The 18,076-nt window shown below is 38.3% G+C and overlaps 1 protein-coding gene across 6 annotated transcripts in view; it reads right to left on the minus strand.

The window, feature by feature from the left end:
• Positions 1-2,864: 2,864 nt before the first annotated feature.
• ERC2 (ELKS/RAB6-interacting/CAST family member 2) overlaps positions 2,865-18,076 on the minus strand; it is a 1,139,467-nt gene continuing 1,124,255 nt past the window's right edge. For all 6 annotated transcript variants that reach the window (XR_016350432.1, XM_075938891.2, XM_075938890.2 and 3 more), the window contains one exon: positions 2,865-5,764. Coding sequence is in view for 5 of the 6 variants with exons in the window: in XM_075938891.2 (XP_075795006.2) it covers positions 5,705-5,764 (60 nt within the window). In the remaining variant the exon portion in view is untranslated. The remainder of the gene's footprint in view (positions 5,765-18,076) is intronic.

Below are 18,076 nucleotides of genomic sequence, written 5' to 3' on the forward strand. Positions count from 1 at the left end.
TCCTTACCTGAATTCTGGTTAATCATAGATCAGGAGTTATGTATCTCAAATTGTACTATCGTTTAAAAGTTGGACAGGTAGTCATGGGTCATCTAGCATCACTTCACTGCTTTCTGGAGCCATCTAGTTTCTCTTCACTGCCTCCCACAGCTCTCTTAGCTGGCTGGTCCATCTGGAGTTTTCTGGCTGCTCTTCACTGAGCTCTGGGATGGAGGACCTGGAACAGTTTACAGCTGCCAGAACATCTGGAGTCCACTGGCTTCTCTAGGGTAAGGACCCAGAGCACAGTCTTTTTACAGCTGTGCAGCTGGCTTTCCCCTTCATCTGAAACTATGTTTATCCAAAGGTTTCAGACTGTGCCAAAGACCTTTAGATACACGGGTTATACTGTGAACACATGTAAGCTCTTCTATATTGTAAAGCCGATTGCATATTTCAATCACTATATACATTGACTTTAGGCTGCATTTATAGATGTCACTGACTCTCCCTCATATGAGTGACAATCTTGTGCTGCAGCAGTTAATGTAGGTCAAAGAAGAAAAGCAAAGACAGTATAAAAACAACAAAACTAGTCCTTTTTCTACAACTGGATTCACGTGGGTGGGCATATATTTCTGTGGAGCTTAATTGTAGCATCAGGGCCTACCTGGAATACACACAATACTTGGCAGTATGGCAGGCTACATTGCCAAGGGTAGAGGTTTGCCACTTGTTTAAGAAGTCCTGACAAACGCATTCACTCATTGCACTGCTGTGTGTGTAAAACGAGGGCACTACAAGCCCCTTGCAGTAAAATACAGACAGTACCCACATCGAACATCCTTTCTTTTCTCTGAGCCACATTATTTCTGTAGATGTGTGCAGGGCCCAAACTAATTTCAATGGGCGCTACACCTGGGCTTTAGAGAGCAGAACTAGCTTTATTTACAGAGTGAGGGAAAACAGCTGAATATCCTGTGGATCTGTAATTAAAAGTTTTACTTCTTGGAGTACAGAGATGACCCCCAAATCTGAAACTAATGGAAATAAATTCATATAATTATAAAACCTCATGTTTCATACTTCCTGGTAGGCTTTTATGCCACACTGGATGCACTTTGCATAGATTACTATGTTTCTCCCAGGGCCAAATCCTGCTCTCAGAACATAGCACAAGCATCCAGCATATGAACTGGAATTTTTACCATCGATCACTTGGCTTGCTCTAGACTACAGAGTAACACTGAGCCCCTGTGGACTATTACTTATCTTCAGAGCTACAACACTCCTTTACCTTTGAACTACTGAGCAGAAACACAGATCCAGTGGCCTTCCCACATGACCTCAAATTCCTCTTCTGCAGAGGCATAAGAAGAGCTCTCCAAGAAAGAGGTCTCCTTCACAGGCTCCTCAAATCACTCAGCTCCTTCTGTACAACCAAGCCAAAAATGACCTGATTCATGGGGAAGGAGACAAGACCTGCTCATAAAAACAAGTAGTGATCTACAGGCGGAACTTCTCTAGTCTGGCACCCTTGGGGCCAAAGATTTTGCCAGACCATGGGGGGTCAATATTGCCTAGCAGCATTACCAACACTTCCACAGCTTACTGGGCTCTTTGAAGATATTTGGAGATAAATACATCACAGAACACTTCAGAGGGGTAGCCGAGTTAGTCTGTACAGGATAAACTTAAAAAACAAGTAGTAGTCTGGTATCACTTTAAAGACTAACAAAGCATGTAGGTGGTATTATGCACTTTCAAGGGCACAGCTCATTTCTTGACCAGACTGTTGGATGTCCAGAACCAAAAAAACAGAACACTGACAGCCAGGACCGATAACTGTAAACAAACTTTATGGGACTGCAGGAAACTTGGCCACACCCACGCTAAATGGGCATCCAGGTCACTAAAATAATTCCAGACCAGATGTGGCCGGACAAGAGAGTGCAGGACTAGAGAGATTCAACCTGTGCTATGAAAGCAGAATTTAGAATGATCATTGTTAGACTGATGACTGAATTCCGGTGCATGATATATGTTGTCCAAATAAAGAGAAAAGCAATCATGAATCATTAGATTTGGTCCAGAAAGAAGATGTTATGAGCAATCAATACTCAATGTATAGTGTTACAACTCCAGGCTAGGGAAGCATAAGTAAAATACATAATAAAAGTGCATTTAAATGCAGTTAATAGTGCAACTTAATATCCCACGTAAGTACAGTATTATATAGCTTTATATTGCTCTTACTATGAGGACTAATTTATCGGTAAAGAAACAGAGCTTAATACTAAGAGACTGTGTTTTTAAATAACCTACCTCAAATGCATGCTTACTTACCTTTTATTCTCCTGCTATGTGTGCACTGAGTTGGTCCAGGGAGTTCTATGAGGTAAGAAATTCCTGTCCAACAAAAGTTCCTTTTCTAAAAAAATGAACATAATGGAAAAGGCGAACAACTTACCAGGCAGCTGAAAAAGGAGCTGACTGTGCAGAGAATTTCACACCTTATAGCTTTTGGTCAGTAAAGTATATAAACAAAATGTAATTTTCTATGCAATTATACAGGGTCACGCAAAATATTATGGTTTAGAGTATCACTAAAGGAGTATATTGCGCGCTAAGTCCTTAATTCTCAAAACACTTCTTATCATGAATAATGTTACCCACCTTACAGAAGTAAAGTTACTCTGGTGAGCAGGTGTTTGTGGGACTGGGGCCTAAGAGACAATTTCCTTTTCATCCTTTTTGGAACAGTTTGCATAACAGTAACAATAGGAAGGATACATTACTTTGAATGGTAGCAATTAGAGAAATGAGGAGTGTGATGAATTTACCATGTGGGAAACATTTTATATTAGTTTTAATGACACTACATGGATTTCAGAAAGAAACAGTTTATTAGATGAATAGAAACAAGCTGATCAACAGTAAATACTTCCCATACACATGATAATAATGTTATGATCTCTACATACCTTGGTACTTCACACTTTTACTAAACATTAAATTACAATGACTGTCTAATACATGCCCACAGGTAATTTCTAAGGATTCCTTAGTTTCATATCAATGTCCTTAACCATATATCAATATCACAATCCAGAACATGCCACTTACTTGAGGAAATTATTACATGAAGCACTATCAAATGAGGGTTTAAGGTAAATAGAGAATACTGACCCATTGTTGCAGAACATCACATTCAAACATCACTCTACACATAAAACAAAAACAACTCCCTCACCCCCACACACATTGCAGATATAGTTTGTATCAACACATCTGAGGTCTTTTCATAAACACTGTTAAAAAGGAAATTTAAACTCACTTTCAAATGAAAGTCAATATGCAGTTACGTGCATACTAGATACACAAAATTCATTAAATACAAAATTCATACTGTACATTTAAATGAAACAAATAATGTGCAGTACAAGCCTGATTCCACACTAAAATAATTATTTATTTTAAATGTTAGCCAAAAATTAGTTTAATTCATTACATTTCAAAGGTGTGGGGGGGACTACCAAACATCGCTCAAATAAAATATTTTCCCAACATCACAGTGTTTATTGTAAACCCCGAGATTCTATTTCAGTATATGAAAAGATTTTCCCCCCAAATATCATAGATATCACATGAAATGAAAAAAAATGTTAGACAATTTTGTTTTAGAGGCTAACTCATAGCCCCCCGATAAAAGTTTAGATCAATACTCTTACAACATGAGTGGAGCAAAAAGTGCTCCTAAAATAATGTCTGTGACAAAATTGGCACATACATATAAATAGCTAACTATACAGTTTTGTTTTTATGACCCTATTTTCCCCTAGTTTATTTCCTACTTCAAGTATTCAGTTGCAGAGTTAAGGTAAAGACCTGACTGTAAGAGACAAAGACAGTTGTCCCTTACTATGACAACAAGTTCATCACAAAAAACTAGTTTTGTTGTCTGAGTTTGCAAGTGCAACATTTGTCATGTGTGCTAAATAAACTCCCAAGAGCTTTGCTGTTTTGAAAACAAAGATCTAAAATTCCATTGATAGTTAAAGGACAAACTTTTTAAACATGAATGAATTTGGATAAACTATGCTATACTAATTCTATACAATTTAGTCTATTTACTGAGATGAATCAAGAAGGACCCCTGCTTGACTTAGTTGCTTTTTCTTTGTACGAAAAATAATGGTACAACTAAATAAAATACTCTTTTCTAGACAACAATAATTTTAAAGGGGCTAATGTAGGTATGGCTCACATAGGATGTTACTTCTGGGATAATTGCACCAATGTTTAAAAAAAATAACATTTCTGTAAATTCAGTGCAAGACTTGAGGAATAACCACTTTAGAATCCTTTTTTACAGCAGCAAAGAAAAACTACTAAGAATTAAGGCCACCCATGCTTAAATTCATTGTTTGTCCTTTAATAATGCAAATATTCAATTGCCACTTGTGTCAGTATAGAAACATTTCTTCCAGTGAAGAAAAAAGAGATGCACCAATAAAATAAAATAAAAAAAAAAAGAACATTTGCACATGTTTGCCAGACTGACTGAAAATGGTTATGAAGTTGTAAGGATCCTCTCTTTGAGGAAGTAGTAGAGATTTAACTCTCGTTTGTGTCTCATCACTACATATAATGACTTCAGATTTTTTCTTTTTCCTGGCATGTGCTTTAAATTATTTATCTTTATTTTAAATTCTTTGTTGATACAGACAGCTTTTAATTTCTCCTCATTCACTGATATTGTCTTGTTTAACAACTAAAATTCATTGGAATCCAAGTCGGAGGCTGTTTGTTCAATATAGAAAGCAATGACAAATGGTCCTTCATTTACAGGAGGCCTAATACATATACTGTATTCACAGCATTCTTATCTTGATATATTTATGAGTCCCAGCTTTTATTAATAAATACCTGTATGAATTTGGATGATAAAAGGTTGATCCACTCCTGTATATGTGTGTACCTATACACATATATACTTATACATTCCTCAAGCTTTTATCATCCACTAATATCCAACATGTAAATTATTGATGATCAATTTAGATGCCCCATGCATTGTCAGAGACACACACCATATTTTCATAAGGCTAATCCTTGCCAACAGCAAGTAGTACCAAAAATTGATTTCATTTCCAACCTGGCCCAGAGCTTAATACTTGTTATTACTATTGAAATGTGATTATTTGAAAAACAGTAGAAGTAAGAAAACAGAGGAGGGTACAGGCTTAGGTTTTACTGTTCTGAAAAGCCCACTTCTAACTGGGGGTAAGATTAATGCAGACTCCATTATATAACAGTTTACTAATACCTCTTTGCCAATCTAGTGCCCTTTGAATGTTACTGTAGCATACGCTAAGCAGAACCAGCAGATGAAGATACTGCATCTAATAGAACCTGAATTACACATTAAAAATCAACACCAATTTATCAAAATTGGTTAAAGTATCTGTTTAATTGAACTTCATTAAATAATAATATTCTGAACACAAGATCTATTAAAGATGGAAATGAAGTTCTTGTAATTTCTGACTGAGTCCCCTTCATTATTTTCCAGAGTATCTGACTTCATAAAGACTACAAAAAATAATGGAGAAGACACCAATTAATGCAGCATTTCATCTGTTAACAACCACAGCATTCATCTTCCGTTTCTATCATCTGTTCCAGGATGTCATGGTTATGTTCGGAGATCCACTGCAATAGATTATTGGCTTAATTCTGCAGTGCTGCATTTTTCCTCCTCTTTCTCCAGCTCCTCTGACAACTGTAACAACACAATAAGCCATTCCATTTATTCAAACACTTGACACATACCAAAAGTCCCAGTTCTTACCCAGGTAAGGCTCTTAGGCAAATTTTCTTCTTACTTCCATGTGTAGGGAGTAAGAACTTAGAAGGTTTCCAGATTTCAACCTATTACATTTATAGTGTTCCAACAACCTTAGTACTAAGGCCCATGTTTATTTCTTCTACATTTATTTGTAAGGCAAGATCTAAAAGAATGGGGGTCCTTTTAAATTCCAAAGATGTAAGATACGACTGAACATTGTGATTTGCTTGCACGTTAGGCATATTTGTTTGTCTTATGCACATGGACAGGAGAGGACATGCTGCTATTGCTGAGAAGCCTAACAGTTTTATTTTGAAAGAAGGCATGCTCCTTTCATTTGTCTGCAAGTAGAAAAGCATTACAATTTGAAATAAAAGATAGATGCTGCCTGGTGCTGCTGCCCCTACAAAGGAACTGAGGGTCCTTAGTTCCAATGAATTCTGTGGCAGGTGAGAGTATTCAGTACCTCTCATGACTTTCCAGAAATGAGAGTACTAAATATAACAAAACATTTTACTGGTATATTTTAAGGTGAGTCCCTTTCAATTTGTTCGAACATAGATTGAAGCATTTTAGAAATGCAAATCTCAGATTTATGCAAATAGTCTTTATGACCCTTTTTGTCCTGTAACCACTTACCACAAGCATTGTGCTTACTCGTATGAGTAGTGCTATTGAAGTCCATGGGATATCTCAAAATAGTAAACATTATGGACCAGAGTCAAAACCCTAGGAAGCTAGTTGAAAGACTTATGCCTTCAAAGGGCTTTGGACCAGGCACAACATTTGTTAGTAAGTATATGCAGGGTCAGGTCCAAGTCATTTTAATTGCAACAGAACGATAATAACAATAAAATGTCTAACATCCTTATACACAGTGCAGTCAAACAGTCTTATAAAGTACATGTTTAGATCAGATGTCGGGGAGGAAACCAGATAATTCCCCTGCAGTGGATGTACACATTCATTTTTTAGGTCTGTGAATGAAAAAGGACAAATGTATTTACTGACTAGGACTCTCAATGTTGATCTCACATTCATGTAAGTGAAAATTTCCAAAATGTCGGTTTTAAAATAGCATACAATATTTTATTACATTCAACAAATATTTTTTCTGCTCTTGATACTGTTAAAAGACTATGATGGAGTTGTTTTGCAAATAGAATTATCTGGCTAAAAATGGCTTTTTTATTTTTAAAAGCTGACACTTTAAAAGTGTAGTTATTCTGAAAGTGTAGCTCCACACGATTTAAGTGCTGTGGACAAATGAACAAGCAAAGAATTTGAAATCTGTATTTATAGGTACATGTCTGTGCAGTGGCTGTATATACTTACAACCAGATGTACTATCAATATTCATGCAACAACTTGGTTCAATTCTTTTGGTTAAAACACTTAGGCCAGATCTACACTAGACCCAGCAGGTCAGCTTATGATATGCAACTCCAATTACGCAAAATGTGTAGCTGGGTCAGCTTACCTTAAGCCAAGCCTTGGCAGCATTCACACTGCAGGAGGTTGACGGAAGCAAACACTCCCATCGGCTTCCCTTACTCCTCGCTAAAGGAGAAGTACCAGATGCTAGTGGGAGCTGCCCTTAGCGTTCAATTTATGGGTCTAAACTAGATCTGCTAAATCAAATGCCAAAAGATGGAACCTCTGGAGCCTTGATCTTCCAGTAAGCATAGATGTTCCCTTAGGGCCTGGCTAAGCCCATTCAAGCAGATGCACTAGAACAGGGCTACTCAAATTTGGAAGCCCTGGGGGCCACAATGATACAGCACATGCCAAGGGCCGCAACTTTAGTGTGGCTGCATATATATGCAAATGCATATGGAAATATATGCAAATAGCTTCTTTCACACTGACAGGCATGAATATAAAGATTAAGCTTTAAGCCACAACGCTGGACCCAAACATGGCCATTGTGAGCCAGTCAGCACATCTCAGGCTCTGCCAACAAGGCTAAGCAGCCAGCACTTTCCACAACACCCCAGCGCTCCCAGCACTTCCTCCCAGGAGGCTAGAAACACCAACACCCTGCACCCATCTGTTCCAGGCAGCCCGTCTGCTTGTGTCTTTCAATGCTCACTCCACCTGGGAGATGCCTCACCATTATGGAGCGTGTTCCCAGTGGAGGCCATGTTCAAAGGATCCCACCAGGCCACGTGTTGAGCCCTGTGTAAACCCAAATCGCACCACAGGCCGCAAACAAATGGGCGGCCTGCAGGCTGTGTGTTGAATAGCCCTGCACTAGAATAATTTTTATAGGTGGGGGGCTGAGAGCCTAACTACAAACATGTATATAACAGAAACCACTTCAAGCTGCAGTACCCCCTACACTCCTTGTTTTAGCATCTATGCACCAAGTCAAAGGACAGATTTCTACTGTAGAGCTCAGCACAGATAGAACATTTGAATATGCATCTGCATGGATATAAAGAGGATCTCTGCAAATTTGCTGGGTTGTAGATACAAAATTTGTATTCGCATCTGCATCCGTATCTGCAAAAATAAGATGTAGATATCAGCATCCATATCCGCAGATGCAGATACGCATGGATATAAAGCGGATATCCACAGATTTGTAGGACTCTATCCCAGTGACTTCAATGGGCTTTGGATCAGACCACTGAACAAGACAAAATGACTTCTGCAGAGCTGGAAAGCAAGGGAGTTCCTAAAGTGGATCATGTTACTAGTTCTGGCACATAAAATCTTTGCAAACTTTTTATGAAAAAAGTAAGTCAGAGCATGTGTTACATTTTGTGAACTGTGCATAGTTCCCATTCTTTTGTGCACTGAGGATTTTTAAAATCATCATTCAAAGAGATATATAAATACAGGAAACACCCATGGAACTTAATGAGTTGTGTACATTCCTGCAATTATTAGAAGAAAAAATTGTTGACACCAATTTAACAAGCTGGGATGTGAATAAAACAATCATACTGAATCTTGTATATCTTGATATTTTACCAGCTAAAGGACCTTTACAATTAATGCTCATTTATGCTGCTAAAAGTAAGAACTCATAACAAACAATGTTAGTTTGAAGAAGAGCAATAAAATGCATAATACAATCTGCCAAGTCCTTTATCCCATTTTTCATTGAGGGTCTGTCATACAATAACAAAACTCCTGGATAAAACTCAACCCTCTTAATCATCCAATTCAGTCATGAGGAAACTACATTATTGGAAGTAAATAAAAAACCTGTTCACCACAAGTGGGAAATGCATAATATTTCTCAAATAAGTCAAATCAATATATAAAAGGATATTGCTGTCAAACACCTATTAGGTGTGAGTAAATATAATTTATATTTGTGTTTCTGCAAGGCAGTGCATAGCATTAGTCACTAAAAAAACATACAAACCTAAGATTTGGCTAGCTATATTGGACCTGATACTCAGCAGTGCTGAGCACCCAAAACTCCAAGTAATGTGAATGGGAACTGTGAGTGCTCAGTACCTCTCAGTGTCAGTAAGGTTTCACTGAATGAAAATTACACAGGGATCTGAAGATATAAAAAGTGTGATTGTTCATAATATCTTTTTTCAGATGATTTTTTATTTTGGATAGACACCTGCCTGATTACTAGTTCTAGTTTCAGTCCTTTCCTTTTAGTGGTTATTTGCAGAAACAAGCTGGGGGAGGGAGAGGGTAAACACAAAGGGGTTAAAGGGGAAGCTGTTTAATAACAGTAGTAAAATGCAGGCTATTTTTGACGTCTGAGTTAATGTCCATTATGTTCCATATGCTTTCCAAATGTTTGCAACAAGCACCCATGTACAAAAACAGATACTCATTCACATAGACTCAAATTGCCCTCTCCTAACCTGTTACACATTGTACCAGAATAAAAGGCCAATAACTGATATGGTAATTAGCATGTGTGTGTGTGTGTGTGTGTGTGTGAGGGGGGGAAATAAATGGTTATCGTTAGGAAATGGGTATCTAACCAAATGTCTGTACTACAAGGCTATCATTAATGAAAATTTGGTAGGGCCATTTCTGTTCATTAACAATCTATTACAAGTCATCTGCATAATGACTTACTATCTTTAAAAATGTTGTCAGAATGAATTTCTTGTGTTCCTATTGAAGATATGTTTATTATTATGATCAAAATAGTAACAAATTATGTTACTTACTTTAATTTTTTTGGTCTAAGCAACTATCCAAAATGTAACAATTCAAAAACAGGATAATAGACCATTGATATTGCAAGTTTTAAAATTGTGCTGTGGAATGCCACATTACAGTCTGAATGTAGTTACGATCCAAATACATTCTTAAGCATTTGTGGTCAACCCTAAACTATGAAATATTGAGATCACTAATGAAAATGGCATGGAGTTATAATCTTGATTCTGCCACTGGCTCAAGGTCTCACCTTGGGGGGGGGGGGGTCACATAATATTTCTATGCTTTCGTTTGCCCTTCTGAGTAAGAGGGTTAATCCAGAATTACCTCACTGGTAAGATTCTAAAGACTATATATTTATAATGTCTTTTGATATTCTTGGATGGGTGCTAAATATTATTTTTCAATCTCTGAATTTGATTAAAACTAAGATGATAGAAGATTATTCTCATATATTAACTTACAAATATAGAAATCAGCATGTGGTTTGTTCAGATAATTGTAACTATCAATATTAGCATGTACAGGTTGAACTGTTCTAGTCTGGCACTCTATGGTCTGGTAACATATATGGTCTGACAAGATTTTAATTATCTAGATGTCCACTTATTGTGTGGCCAAGTTTCCTGCAGTCCCATAAAGTTTGTTTACAGCAACCAGTCTTGGATCTCAGTGTTCTGTGCTGTTATTTAGCTGTAATTTATCCCTAAATGTCTTCTAAGAGCCCAGTGTTGGTAATGCTCCTACACAATATTGACCTCCTGTAGTTCAGCAAATTCTCTGTTTCACCACCAGTCAGACCCCAAAGGTGCCAGACCAGAGAGGTTCAACCTGGATTACAGAAAAGGAGATTTCCAAGGTCTTCAATGAAAATTACTATGAGAGTGTAACATAAAAACTGCAGTTGGATTGATTCAGAGGCTGGATTTAGCCAAGAATCTGTTCATGACCTCAGTGCAATCCTGCAGTTTAGATAAATGAGAATCTTGCAGACTGTTTTTCCCCTTTCACAGGTGCAGTTGTAATCATAATCAATATTTAAAAACTTGCAGTACAACACCAGGGATAAGATTGGGTCCTTTTTTATGCAAATCTAATAGAAATGTGCTCCACTAAAATTTTCCTTATATTAATGCATTATTGAACACAATAGGCTACCTATAATCTGAACTCTGCTATCTCTACAACCTGAGGACTTGTATTATTCCTGTAACTTTTTGACAGCCAAATCCTTGGGAAGAGATTGTTAGATCCACAATGAAGATTTTGAATGAATAAAGACCTGCCTGTTTCTACCTGAGCATAGCCTTCTGTCAATTACTTCTATATGGATTATATGGATTTACAAGTCTCTACTAAACAGGGCCAGATCAGGAGAAATAATTAAAATAAACATTTTTATCCAACCTGAAATAGAAAACTTACACTACTGAGACGCAAAAGACACCTAAGACACTTGCTGAGTTAAGTGAAAAGGTAAAATCTAGCTTGAATTTATAGCATTCCTTCAGTGTCCCTCTAGGAGTTTGGCTTTATGCCAGTGTTCCTTGTTAAAAATTTGTTAAACGTGTTTGGCATTAATGCAAACACAAAGTACTCATTTGTTACAAATTCTATTGGAATGCATTCATTTAAGGCAATGAAGTAGTTACCAGAAAAGAAAAAAATGTTCATTAAGTACATTTTAAAAATACAATGATGTATGCAGTGCATAACTATGGCGCCCCAGTGGCTATATAAATATCTGACAGAATAACCACAAGTCGTGTTTGGTTTGAAATTGAACTCTTTTAAACATAACTGATAGAACAAAAACAGGTTTTGTTTGTTGTGAAAACTGATGTTAGCTTTTCTTGTTTAGAACTAGTTACAATAATCAAAGTTTTGGCATACCATTTCTTACATCTCAAATCAATAAAACATACAAGTTAAAATTATACAAAAGTAAGTCTCTTGATTCAAATCATAAGTTGAGTGCTGCATATTCTATACATAAAACAAAACATTCTGCTTTTGGGACAGCGCATTTTAGTCATTCTTAAAAATTCCACTTAGAGGAAATGACACCTGTTAGTTTTGCAATTGTCTGACATTCGGGTACACATGTAGGCAAAGAGTGCACTGCTTAGTCATAGTACAGTAAGAATCAGAAAAAATAAGCATCCCAAATCCTGTTTAAACAATTTACATCTTAATAACTTAATCTCTTCTTCATGGTAACATATAATATTCCTGAATTTTTTTAGAAGAGACAGTTTTGAAGTTTGTTTCTTAGATGCTAGAGACTATCATTAAATTGTTAAAACAGAAAACCTCTTACTATATATTACTTTACAGATTATCCACAGTAAATTTTAAAATAGAAAAAGTGTGATAAGTTATTCATTTTTGAAGATTCAAAATAATAGCTAGAGTGAAGTAAGAAAATGTAGGTATATTTAGTGATTCACAATAATCATCTGTAAAACAAATATTTTTTTAAAAAGGGGCTATATTAATTTTCAGGATGGATAATTAAAAATGATCACATTTTGTTGTTGTTTATGTTTTAAACCATTTACATAATAAAATTAATCTGCACAAAGGCTCTAGAACTAGGATTTGGATTCTTGTGTGGATTTGATTAATCTTACAGATTTCTATAATGCCAGAATTGTCAAACTATCCTTAACTTTTTGACAAAGTTGTAGATGAGGGTAAGTGGTGGATGTGGTATATCTTGACTTTAGTACCGCTTTTAATATTGTTTTGCATGACTGTCACAAAAATTAGAGAAATACAACCTAGATGGAGCTACATATGGGGTACATAACTGGTTAAAAAAGTGTTTCCAGACAGTAATCATCAGTGATTGACAGGCAAGCTGGAAGGCCATATCAAGAGCGGTCCTACAGGAATCAGTTCTGGGTTCAGTTCTGTTCAATATCTTCATCAATGATTTAGATAATGGCATAGAAAGTACACTTATAAAGTTTGTGGGCAATACCAAGTTGGGAGGGGTTAAAAAAGTGTTTTGAATGACTGGATTAAAATTCAAAATGATCTGGGCAAACTGGAGAAATGGTCTGAAGTAAATAGGATGAAACTCAATAAGCACAAATGCAGTGTACTCCACTTAGGAAGGAACAATCAGTTGCAAACATACAAAATGGGAAATGATTGCCTAGGGAAAAGTACCGCAGAAAGCGTGCTGGGTGTCACAGTGGATCACGAGCTAACTATGAGTTTGGAGAAGAGAAGAGTAAGGGGAGGGTACATAATAACTATTTTCAAATACATAAAAGGTTGTTACAAGAAGAAGGGAGAAAAATTGTTCTCTAACATCTGAGGATAGAACAAGAAGCTATAAGCTTTAATTGCAACAAGGATAGTTTAGAGTGGACATTATAAAAAGCTTCCTGTCAGGGTAGTTAAACACTAGAATAAATTGCCTAAGGAAGTTGCAGAATCTCCGTTATTGGAGATTTTTAAGAGCAGGTTAGATAAACACCTGTCATAGATGGTCTAGATAATGCTTAGTCCTGCCTTGATGTAAAAGACTTCACTGAACTAGAATTTCTCTCAAGATCCTTGCTAGTCCTATAATTCTGTTCTATGAATTGCTAATTTCAGGTACAAATAACAACAGATACCATAGGAATGAATAAAATCAATTTTCTCCAAATTGTTTGGGTAATGAGAGCCCTTGAAAACTACTGTACTGTTATATGATAGAGCTAGATGAAGTTTATGAGCCTTGAGACTATTTAGACAAGGATGCTTTCTCCAATAGAAATGTTTAAAAATATCAAAATTAGGACATGGATGTTACTTGATAAAAATGTTCAATAGATATTTATTTTTATAAAAACAAATATGGTGCAAAAACAATGTTAATCAGAACTATGCCAGTATTTAAAACATTCTTCAGTGTGTAGTTTCTACATTAAAGGGGGGATCACAGGATCTCCATTAAGAAGCACTTCAAAATATTGTTCTCAGAGGGCCTGAATCAAAGTCTATTGAAGTCAATGGACAAACTCCCTTTGATGTCAGTTGGCTTTGGCTCAGGCTTAGAAAGGGAAGAAAGGAGCAGTCAGTAGTGGCACGCAGCTATTTGCCAGGATGCTTATGTCTTTCCTAAGACACAGAGTTCAAAACAGGATGTTTGCTAAACATTTTAAATGAGCAGAAAGATTGAATCATGAAGTGGCTCAAACGACAAGAGTTCCCAACATGATCCTAAATGTTAGCAACAGTAGAGATTACCGAGTGAAATTTGAAGGAGCCTTTTTCATCCTTGCTGATTGTGGAATGCCATTTATTCTCCTGCTAGGGACTAATTAGGGGCTTTGTCTGAAGATCAAGGTTTTGCAATCTCTGCTTCTTAATAACACGGTCTGCCTGTCCGCCACCTGGTATAAGGCAAGGTACTCTCTTTTACTCCCAAACAGCAGGCACTGCCTAAGGCCCATGCATGTGCTGACAGGAAGCTGTTCCGGCACTTTTAGTAATTTAACTACTTCACTCTTGGCCCTCTATAGCCATACTCAAAGTCCTGAATAAGCAGTGACCCCTCCAACAGGAGTACACCTGTTTAATAGAAATCACTATGTGTTTGGGTATCAGATAGAAAGGGAAATCTAAATATATATTCATGATAATAAAGGATGACATCAGATTTATATGGCCTGTTTATTTATAGACAAAGTGGAGGACACAAATCAACAAACCATTTGTTTTCTTTTAGATATAGAGATAATTCAAACTTTTGGTGGCTGACAAATGAAGTGGTTAAATAAAAGCTGTGTCAAGCCCCCAGTCTAATAAGTCATCTTATTAGGAAGTTGTGATGCCCTGTTTGCCCTGGCTTGTGGCTTGTCTGCTCTACTGAAAGATCTCCTGCTGGGACCTTTGTGGCATTACATGAGGTAGCGAAGGCTGCTGCAATATATGAGCCTTGATTTTGAGCAGCCAAAACAGCAGGAGAACTAAGCTGCAAAGAATTAAACATGTAACAACTCTAAAGCACAGCCAGTGATTGAGGTTGGCCCTTCTGCTGTTGACACATTCTGGCCCCTGTAGGTTGTGGTCACTAAGCCCATTAGAGTTGCAGTGTGGCAACAGCTAGTTCAGCAAGTTCAATGTGTTTCTGTTTTATTTCTAAATACAGGGTGCAAGCTCGCAGTGATAGCAGAACGAAGTAAGGCAACAGAAACATGCTATAAACACAGTCAGCATTGTCAGGGATGTGAAATTTGTTTTCAAACTGTTTATTTTTGGCAGATGGAGGTTGGATGACTTTTTGCATTTTGTTAACTGTATTTTAATTTCAATTTGCTGTGAGCTTAAAAAAAAATAGAACCACAACCCCTTTCCCCCCCCCCCTCCCCGAATGAGATTGTTTCCTTTTAAAAGAGAAAATTGTCACTAGTTAGAGTGATCTTTATGTTACTAGGAATTCAGGGGGAAAAATGAAAACAGATGGCATGAACCCACTAAAATCTCATTTAGGGTTAATCCCATTCATTGGCACTCACTATAATTAAATCCACACTCCCCATAAGTCTGGTAAAAAGATATGCAAAATACCCCATTCAGAAAAAAAATCAGAAAATGTGAAATGTGCTCTAAATGATGAGCACACTTAAACAAATGAGATGTCTATATGATCAAGACATGTAGGACTAGATTTCAAAGAAAAAATCCCAGGCAAGTCATTTAATCTAAGCAGTATGTATAACATGCTCATTTTAAAATGGTAATTCCTCCTTCCACAGGAATTATGCTTTTCTGTGCACTCTATGAATGGTAAGAGGTTTCTACTCCTTGCCAGTTGGAGTGACCATGTGGTCCTGAATACTGAGGGTTCTCAAAATGAGTGTTTGATCCCGGTTTTTCTAAACTCCTGTGGCTTGTCACTTGGAGGAGCCATTGATCAGCACAGATGGGGCATATGACAGCTGGTAAGTGTATGTGTCCCTCAAAGACTTTCTTGGTCACCAAAACAATCATAAACTGCCAACTTGCTTTCACCCCTACCGCAAGGCCTCTTGGAGACCATCTACCCCCATTGCATAAATCCTGGAGTCAAACACTCACTATATGTAGATTTAAATCCACAGGGCCTGGGGAAAGAGGAGGAGAAGGGAGCTTCTTGGCTGAGTACAAGGAGTAGGCAATTTCTCTTGGCGTATGCATCCCATCCTTGAACAGGCTTTTCACTTTAAAATATGGTCACTTCACTGACAATACATCATGTAGCAGCTGGTGAATCTGCCACCTCATGCTGTGTGACTAGTAGATTCTGATCCTACCAATTCATGGCAGTAGCCAGCTACTTTTTCCAGACAGACATAAACCTGCTGCAAGGAGCAAAGCACATTCTTTGTCACCACCACTGAAGAAAAAGCTTTCCTTCCCGTCCTCCATTTTCTGTTCTTGGTATTTGGCCTGAAGTAAGTTAGGACATAGCTATGGGAATCCATTGATGGAAAGGCTCTGGAATCTCCAGTGTTGTGGGATTTGCCTTTTCTGTCATGCACAGATTTGCTGATAGTGCTTTGGGGATTAGAAGGGAATACTCCCATATATATTGTCCTTGCCATGAGAAATTTGTTTTAGTTTTCCCCTGCAAAAGTCAACTCATAGTTAACAGTGAAAACTATCTGGAGTTGCCTTTAACTAACTCAGGTTACTATGGTTTTCACTGTGCATTGCTTCTAGAAGCATACTGGTGTAACCCTCCTGCCGGAAGCAGTCAGCAGACAGAAGGGCCAGGTTCAACATCTAAGGAAGTTCTTTCAACAAGGTAACCAAACTGGCTTGAGCTTCCATCCAATAAACTGGTAAATTCCAACCTACCCATTGGGCACCTTTTGAGGCAATTCTTCCCCTCTCGCAAACCCTGAGTCAGAGACAGAAACACTCTGTTTAATAAGAGTAATCTAGCAACAACCTACAGGAACACACATAAACCAAGAAAACCCATAAGTAAGGTACCATGTCTGGAGTCCACAGGTCAGAGTCTTTTGATTAAAGGTCTTTAGTCCAACCCCCAACTCATATAGGGTATGTCTACACTGCAAAGTTAATTCGAAATAACAGCCGTTATTTCGAATGAACTTTAATAGCGTCTATACATGCAAACCCCTATTTCAAAATGAATTCGAAATAGCAGAGTGCTTAATTCGAATTTGGTAAACCTCATTCTACGAGGAGTAATGCCAAATTCGAAATAGCTATTTCAAATTAAGTGCTATGTAGACACTTAATTCAAAATGGGGGGCCTCCAGCCCTTCCCAGGGAGCCCTGGTGGCCTCTCTGGGCACAACCAGGAAAACTTACTCTCCTCTCCCCCAGCCCCGGAGCCATTAAAGGGGTAGAGCCTGGTGACAGTGCCTGTGCCAGCTCCAAGCCTACCAGCCCAGAGCCAGCAGTGGCCACTGGGGCCCCGACCCAGTGGCCCCAAAACATGAGCCAGCAAGCCACTGGCAGCCAGCCTTCCACTGCTCCCCAGGAGCAGTCTGCCAGCTACCAGGAGCCTAACAGGGGCTGGAGAAGGAGGGTGCCTTCCTGGTCCAGGGTGGAGATCATGGACCTTATTCAGGTTTGGGGGGATGTCCCCAACATCCATGATTTCCGCACTAGACAGAGGAATGCGTCCATCTATGTCAGGATAGCTGCAAGCCTGGCTACCAAAGGTCACATGCGAACCCAGGAGCAGGCTTGCATGAAAATCAAGTTGGTCTGGGGAGACCCCCCAACCCTGGACCATGAGCTTCCCCTCCCCCTTCTTCCCCTTGCTTCCCCCTTCCAGCTCCCTCCTCCCAGGTTTCTCCCTCCCCTCTCTTCCCCTCTCTCACCTCCTTTTCCCAGTCTCCCCAGAGGTTCATCCTCCCAAGTTAAGTTCAATAAACCCAGTTTCTTTTTTTGAATGTACATGTCTTATGTTTGACATCAGGAAGGGGGGCTAGGGAGGGGCAAGTGGAAGGATATGAGGGAGGAATGGGGCACCGAGCCCCTGGTGGGGAGGACTGGGGTGGCTCTGAGGGCTCCTTGGGGTGGACGCTCTCCCACAGGGCCTGCTGGATCCTGACAGCCCTCCGATAGACCCCC

Source organism: Pelodiscus sinensis, chromosome 11 (genome assembly GCF_052426305.1).
Source record: "Pelodiscus sinensis isolate ZL-2025 chromosome 11, ASM5242630v1, whole genome shotgun sequence".
Lineage (NCBI taxonomy): Eukaryota > Metazoa > Chordata > Testudines > Trionychidae > Pelodiscus > Pelodiscus sinensis.